At 43.2% G+C, this 7,827-nt stretch overlaps 1 protein-coding gene across 1 annotated transcript; it reads right to left on the bottom strand.

Moving 5' to 3' along the window:
* Positions 1 to 2,453: 2,453 nt before the first annotated feature.
* LOC121182723 (forkhead box protein B1-like) lies at positions 2,454 to 3,395 on the bottom strand. The gene has a single exon (XM_041039404.1). It carries the CDS (start codon positions 3,393 to 3,395, stop codon positions 2,454 to 2,456), a length of 942 nt encoding a protein of 313 aa, XP_040895338.1.
* Positions 3,396 to 7,827: the final 4,432 nt, after the last annotated feature.

Below are 7,827 nucleotides of genomic sequence, written 5' to 3'. Positions count from 1 at the left end.
ACCTGACGGAGGCCGGAGGACGGACGAACCTGACGGAGGCCGGAGGACGGACGAACCTGACGGAGGCCGGAGGACGGACGAACCTGACGGAGGCCGGACGAACCTGACGGAGGCCGGAGGACGGACGAACCTGACGGAGGACGGACGAACCTGACGGAGCTGGTTTTTTACTTCATGGAGCAAATTTCTAACAGATTTGTGATTAATTAAATCATGTGGATCCAAAGGATGAGGAGCAAACCTGGGGCTTCGCCCGGCTGGTGACACAAACACAGCCTCGATCCCAGTCGTGTACATTAAACTACACGTGGATCTGAAGAACCAGGGCTCTGAATCCACTCAGCCGCCACAGGTTTTATTTCCATTCACACAGAAGAACTTGTCCCAAAAGCTCCTGAACACGGTGCTCGTCTGCAAAACATCTGAACCAAAAATTAAATGCAGGTCCAGGTTTACACACACACACACACACACACACACACACACACACACACACACACACACACACACTCAGACTGATGTTGCTGCGTCAGGTGACAGTCTCGTGTTTCCAGTTTGAGGTTTTGCAGTTAAACTCTGCGACAGACAGAAACTCCAGATCAAACCTGTGTTCAGGGTTTTATTTAGTGCTGAATCTAATTATCAATTCACTGACTGACAGAAATTGAATTGTCTGATATTAACTGATGAATTATTTGACTCATTAATGAAAGAAACCCGTTCAGATTTTGCCTGTTGCTGCTGTTCTGTTTTACATTGAGGAAAATTACTTAAAAATGAAATGTGGAAATTTAACTTCTCATATTTCTGGTCGACACCATCGTGTATGAGGAGGTCACCAAGCAGAAAATTAAATTCTCTTCCAGCCTGATCGTTCCACGATTAAAAATCTTCAGCCAATATTTGAAAGAGAGAAAAGAAAGAAAGAAAGAAAGAAAATTTTGTTTCATAAAATTCCTGAAAGTTCGACATGATGGAGAAACATTAAAGAGAAATAAGCTCTGCTGTGATTTGGTGCCATGTAAATAAAAATGACTTGATTTAATTTGGACATAAAAGATTTGTACCTGACAACAACCATATTCAGTTAATGCTGAAAATATGAACATTATTATTATTATTATTACACGTATTTCATATATGTGAATCCACAAAGAATCAGAAACTCAGCTGCCAAAGCAGGGAAGTAAAAATCACAACGTTTTTTTCTGAAAGGAGGAAAAAAAAAAAAAACATCTGCTGAAAAGTACAAATGGACTGTGTGTGTGTGTGTGTGTGTTATAATGTGTGTACATGTGAATAACAAGCCCCTTCACTGTTTTTTGTGTATTTTTCCCAGGGAGGTTTTTTTAATGGATGTGAATGAGCAGACAGAGCGCAGGGAGTAAAAAGCCCATCGGTCATGTTCATGCTTTCAGCCCAAAAAAAGAAAATTAAAATTTACAAACACTGAAATATTGTTGTTCAGACAGTTGGAGCATGCAGCAGTACAAACACACAGACAGCAGGTCATTTGAACACCACAGCTTTAACTTAAACCTGCACGGCTGTCAGCTACTCAATAAAAAACATCTAGGTTTCATTTTTTAAAAAGTGCATCAGAGACAGTAGATCCTTGCATTCACGGTCAAACATCTCCAGTGGTTTTCTTTTTAAACTGTGCAGAACCTCTGACATAAATATATGATTTCAAGTCTTATTTCATCCTCTCATCTCTGTGATTGTTCATATCGATTATTTAAAAAAAAAACGAATAAAAACGGGGAATGACTGGGTGATGATTTGGTTCACCCAATGCTAGTTTGTATTTTAATGAAGATTTTCCTGCTGCGTTTTGTTGCGTTCGTGAATATTTTAGAAGTAAAATCCTGCAGGTGGTGAAATAAACTTTGAGTTTTAACTTTTGCTTCGGTCGCAGAGAAGAAACCGAGGCCGAAGAAAAAAAAGTGGAAAAGTCATTAATCTGAGACTTTTCTTTCAGGGTGAGAAGAAAAGGCTCCAAACACAAAGGATCCGGATAATTTGTCTCGATCTGAGCCGCTGAACAGAGTCAGTGTGCTGTGAAGCAGCGTGAGGAAACCGAAGCATGTGGTTTTAGTTCCTGACAAAAATCTGGAAACAAACGGATTCACAGGAAAACTCAGGATATTTGTCCGTAAATGTCATTATTATTATTATTATTGTTGTTATTTATTGTCGTTCACTGGAGGTCAGAGGTCAACCTGCTGTTTCTTTACATGATGGAAAAAAAACTGTTCACGCCAGAGGGTGTGACGGATTCATTTCTTTTTTTTCGGGGAAAAAATAAAAAATAAAGACTAAAATCAAAATAACGCACATCTTCGTATTTGTGTCCTGGAGATGAAGCTCTGCTTTGGAGTTACAGAAGTTTCTAATTTTCCCTTTTTAATTTTTTTTTCTTTTATAAAAAGAGAACAAAGTTCCGTTTCCCGTCAGTGCACCGCCACCGCGGACTGCAGCGAGGCCGAGGACGGCAGCGCCTCTCCGGGCGCGGCCGGGCTGCTTTGTCCGGTAGCTGTCTGCGGGGAGGTGGGGCTCAGAGACTGGGGCGAGTTCGCGAGGAAAGCCGGGATGTGTGTGGGCAGCCCGGGCAGGCCCGGCATTGAGGCGGGCGTGGGTTTGATGGGCACCGGAATGGCGGGCAAAGTCTGCCCGCTGTGGCAGATGGACTTGAGCGGCATGCCGTAGGCCGAGTAGTCGCTGGGGGCCATGGAAATGGGAGCCGCGGTGTCCATCATCCCGGAGCCGTACATGTGCGGCCAGGCCGGGGTCAGCTGGTTGTGGAGCGGGTACCCTGTGGTGGAGAAGGCCGCCAGACCGCCCGGTATCTTGTACTCTCTGGCGATGATGTTCTCGATAGCGAACGGGTGTTTGAAGCTGGAGGGCTGAGACACGGAGCTCAGGTTGTATCCGCCCGGCATCTGTGGGAGTTGCGCGGCGGCGTGCAGCGCGCTGAGCCGCAGCTTGGCCTGCTGCTGCAGGTAATGGGCTGCGTCCTGCGGTTTGCTGGGCGCCAGCGGGTCCGTGGCCTGCATGCTGCCCACCTTGAAGCGCTTCCTGCGCCGCAGAAAACTCCCGTTCTCAAACATGTCGCCGCAGCTCGGGTGCAGAGCCCAGAAACTGCCCTTACCGGGCTGGTCCGGCCTGCGGGGGATCTTGATGAAGCAGTCGTTGAACGACAGGTTGTGCCGCAGGGAGTTCTGCCACCGCTGCGTGTTCTCCCGGTAGTACGGGAACCGGTCCATGATGAACTTGTAAATCTCGCTGAGGGGGAGCATTTTCTCCGGGCAGCTCTGGATGGCCATGGCCGTGAGGGAGATGTAGGAGTACGGGGGCTTCTGGTCGCTGTACGTGTTCCTCCCCGGTCGAGGCATTATTCAGCTGAGCCGGACTGGGCCGAGCCGGGTCAGGATTAATTCAGTCTCAGTCAGCAGAAAACTCCTCTCACTTATTACAAACTTTGTCCAAAGTGTTCCAACTCTTCAAAACACCTTTGCGTAGGAAAAGAAACTTGCCTGGCACTTGGCGCACATGGTTCCGTCTTGCTCGCTCAGCGATGGAGCCGCGGCTCCGCCGACAAGTTGATAGAAAGTTGAAGAAGCAGCGTCTGGTTCCTCCTCTCCTCCCTGCCTGCCTGCTGCGGGTCCTCGGCAGGTGCAGCGCGGTGTCCCGTCTCCTCCTTCTGCGCTGCCGAGCTGCGCTAAGCGGCTGCTGCTGCCTCCTCCATGTCCCTCTCCCGGTCTGTCCCGTCTGCGGGCTGGACGGCGGTGACAGGAGCAGAAAAGACCCCCGGAGAGGAGCTTCATTAATGGGCCACTTCTTCACCATCACATGATCACAGCCAGGAGGGAGGGAGGGAGGGAGGGAGGAGGGGGGGGGAGGAGGAGGAGGGAGGGAGGGAGGGGGAGGACGGGGCCACAGTGTGGTTTCATTTACACGTATTTACATGGACGCACTGAGCCAACACAAGTCATTTTCATTTGAAGCCGCGGCGCCAAAACGAGGCGAGAAAAGCCGAGCAGAGGGGTCTGAGTGTCGGGAGGTTTGTGGCAGAGCTGCGCTGCGCGCTGTGGAGGTATGTTGGTGCGTTTGGCAACATTTTACGCACAGCGTGTGTGTGTGTATGAGTGTGTGTGTGTGTGTGTGTGTGTGTGTGTGTGTGTGTGTGTGTGTGTGTGTGGGTTGAGGGGAGGTTGGTGCCCCTCACCAATTTGCATTGACAAATAGAGGCGCTGTTTGAGCGGCGTTACTGGAAATTTGTTTTATTCCTGTTTAATGTCGTTTTCTCATTTTACAGCCTCGATCTGAACTCTGCTCCAACTTTCTCATTACGAGGAAAAATACATGATGCTAAACATGAACTGGAAAAATGAGTCTCGTAAACATGTTTTTAAAAAAAAACAAAAAAAACCTTAAACTTACTTTTGCCTGAATTTACGCGGACACAGATTTTTAAATGACCGGAACAGAAACCGCTGAATTTTTTGAGGCGGTTTCCTGAGATGTTTTTTTTTTTTTAAACTTCATCACAAACGTCCCTGAAAAAACTTTAAACTGCTCTGAAAATCAGAACTGGAGAGTTTCATTATTCAGAGAATTCCACCTTTAATTCCCAGGATCATGACTGAAGGAAGTTTTAGGTTTTTATTTGACGCATAAGATGAACGTGTGTTTCACGGGTTTTAAACCGCGGATATAAAAGTCGCAGGTGAACTGTTCAACACAGCTGTGGCTTCTTTTCCACGGCTTTGTCTTTTAAGGTTTTTCGGGGTTTATCATTATTATTATTAATTATTATAATAATTCTAGTAATTATAATAATTGTAACAATAATTATCGATTATATATAAATCATAATTGTATTATTTTGAAGATTTTTTTTTCAGATTTAGACAATTTTACTACAAAGTGAAGATGAAGTTTATTAATGAACCTTATTCCTGTTTATTATTTTTCTGTTGTGAAGAAAATAAACTGAAATTATTTACTAAGATTCTGTCACGACACGCGCACAGGCGCGCGCCTTGTCGGTCCACGGGCCATTATTATTATTATTATTATTATTATTATTATTATTATTATGTAAAGCGGGTTTTAAAATGACGCCTTTATTAAGATGGTATCATTGTGTTGATAACACATTTGTCGCGTTACAGAATGAATGTATTGGACCGATAATGAAAGTTTAATTCGTAATTTAATTATGTGTGAGAGTCATTAGTTAATCGTTTGACTGATTTTATGGAGAAATCAATAATCAATAAACAATAATCAGCGTTAAAGAGAAACATTTTTTCAACATTCAGTCTGAGTCATTATCATCGTGTTATTACAACAACAGCTGATCGTGTGTTTAACACTGAGCTCGTGTTGGTAAAAGGAGACATATGTCTCATTGTATTTCACATCAGATTAGATGAAGAGCTGATGATCAGTGTTTCAGGCCCCAAACAAAGCGCAGAGGAGGCTTTAAACTGGAGGAGCTGAGGGCTTTAACATCCCCAGAGGACGGGGGGGTGGACGGGGGGGACGAGGGGTGACACCAAAGAGCCACTTTCACACGTCTGACCTTTGACCTGTGAGCTGATAATCTGACGGAGAGCGTTCAGGATGCAGAGACACGCTCAGAGAACACGGGGACTGAGACAGACTCAGTTCATCAGTTAATTTCCCTCTGATTTCTGGTTATTGATGCGATCTCTCCACACGAACCATCAGCTGCTGCTTTCATTCTCTCACTTTGTACGAACTGTCAGTTTTATTCTGTGTAAAGAAAAATGAACAGAAAATAAGTTTTTACAGTGACAAGTTCAAATCTTCTCTGCAGATTCTCACAAATGTTATTTTCAAATAAAAAATAATAATTTATGAAGTTTCCAGTTAATGTTTCTATGTTTTTCCTAATTTATTGTTTGTAGCTGAAAATCTGATGCTGCTTTTATCTTAGTTTTATTACAGTTATGAAAGATGAACCATTATTAAAATACGTTACTGATTCTTTTCCATGTTTTGTTTTTGTTTGTCTCTTAGTGTTATTGTTATTGCTGTGTAATTTGATGGACGCTGTCTCAGATGATCCTGATGTGTCCGTCTCTCTCGTCCTCACTCAGTGGACTCTATGGACTCAGTGGACTCTGGAGTCTGATTTTTATGTTAAATATAAATGTTTACGTCTGAGTTGATGAAAATGAAAATCAGACTTTAAATTTTAAAGCTTCTCTGTCATCCTGCCAAAGCTTTATGATTGGTTACACAGCAGCCAATCAGAGAGCTGGAAGTGAAATAACAACGCTGTAATGTCTATAGTGAAATACTGATAATATTAGAAATGTACATAATCTTATGTAAAACATATGCAATTATTAATCCTAAAACAATAAAACTCCATCTTTCTGTGACCAACGTCCTGAGCTCAGGAGACGTTTCATTTATTTATTACAGAATTTATTTCCTCGTGTAGTTTCTCTGTGAGCGAGAAGCTGCTGCATCCAACTGTCCTCACACAAATAAACAAACAAACAAACAAGCAAACAAATAAAGTTCTAATGACTGAATGAAACGCTGCCTCATCACAGCTGATGACAACATTTACACGGTTGTTCCAAATAACTCCACAAATATCAGCAGTACTATAATAATAATTATAATTATAATAATTATTATTTTTATTATAATTAACATAATAAAAGAACAGTTGTTTTTAACATGTAACAATAATAAACAGCAGGTTGAAACATTTCATTTTAACTGTCATAAAAATTCAGCTTCTACCAAATAATCTGCCAGAGGAAGCTGTACGCTGTGTGTGTGTGTGTGTGTGTGTCTGTGTGTGTGTCTGTGTGTGTCTGTGTGTGTCTGTGTGTGTGTGTGTGTGTGTGTCTGTGTCTGTGTGTGTGTGTGTGTCTGTGTGTGTCTGTGTGTGTCTGTGTGTGTGGGTGTGTGTGTGTGTGTGTGTCTGTGTGTGTCTGTGTGTGTCTGTGTGTGTGTGTGTGTGTCTGTGTCTGTGTGTGTGTGTGTGTGTGTCTGTGTGTGTCTGTGTGTGTCTGTGTGTGTGGGTGTGTGTGTGTGTGTGTGTGTCTGTGTGTGTGTGTGTGTGTGTCTGTGTGTGTCTGTGTGTGTGTGTGTGTGTGTGTGTGTGTGTGTGTGTGTGTGTGTGTGTGTATGTGCTGCTATGTGAATGTTAAAGTTCGTGCAGCCGCAGCAGAAACAGGAGTGTTGTTCACACAGTGCAGTGAACACATGATCATTTATACGAAGATCAACAACAGTATGAATGAATCAGGTTGAAACTCAGTCTCTGAGTCTTTGTTTGAATCTGATCCAGATGGAAAACTTTAATATGTTCAATAATCTGAGAATCTTCATGTTCATGTTTCGAGTCAAACCAACAGTGTTGGTCCGTCTCTTCCTGTCCTCCCTCCTCTGTCCACGTCTCTCAGCTCATTGGTTCCTCATCTTTAAAATCGTCATCATTGATCAAACAAACAGGAGGAAACTTTTTTTTATTTTCAGCGGCAGATTCATCCACATTTGGTGCAGAAAGACTGAGTTTTACAAATTACAGGATTTCATTTAGAGTCAGCTGTGATTAGGAATCGTCCTGTGGGACCCACGAATGTCCACAGTCCAGATTTAATGGACGAACCACTGAAGACAAGACAAATTAAACAGATTTAAAATGTTAAACTGACGGAAAGGAAAAATAAAATGTTTGATTTACGAGCTGTAATTTAAACATGTTTATTCAACCTTTAAGGATCTGACTGATTCAGCATCAGCCAGTTTTACAGGACTTGGATCAGGATT

This window comes from Toxotes jaculatrix, chromosome 1, assembly GCF_017976425.1.
Source record: "Toxotes jaculatrix isolate fToxJac2 chromosome 1, fToxJac2.pri, whole genome shotgun sequence".
Lineage (NCBI taxonomy): Eukaryota > Metazoa > Chordata > Actinopteri > Toxotidae > Toxotes > Toxotes jaculatrix.
The sequence above is the reverse complement of the archived record's forward strand: the minus strand, read 5'-3'. Positions and strand labels throughout refer to the sequence as shown.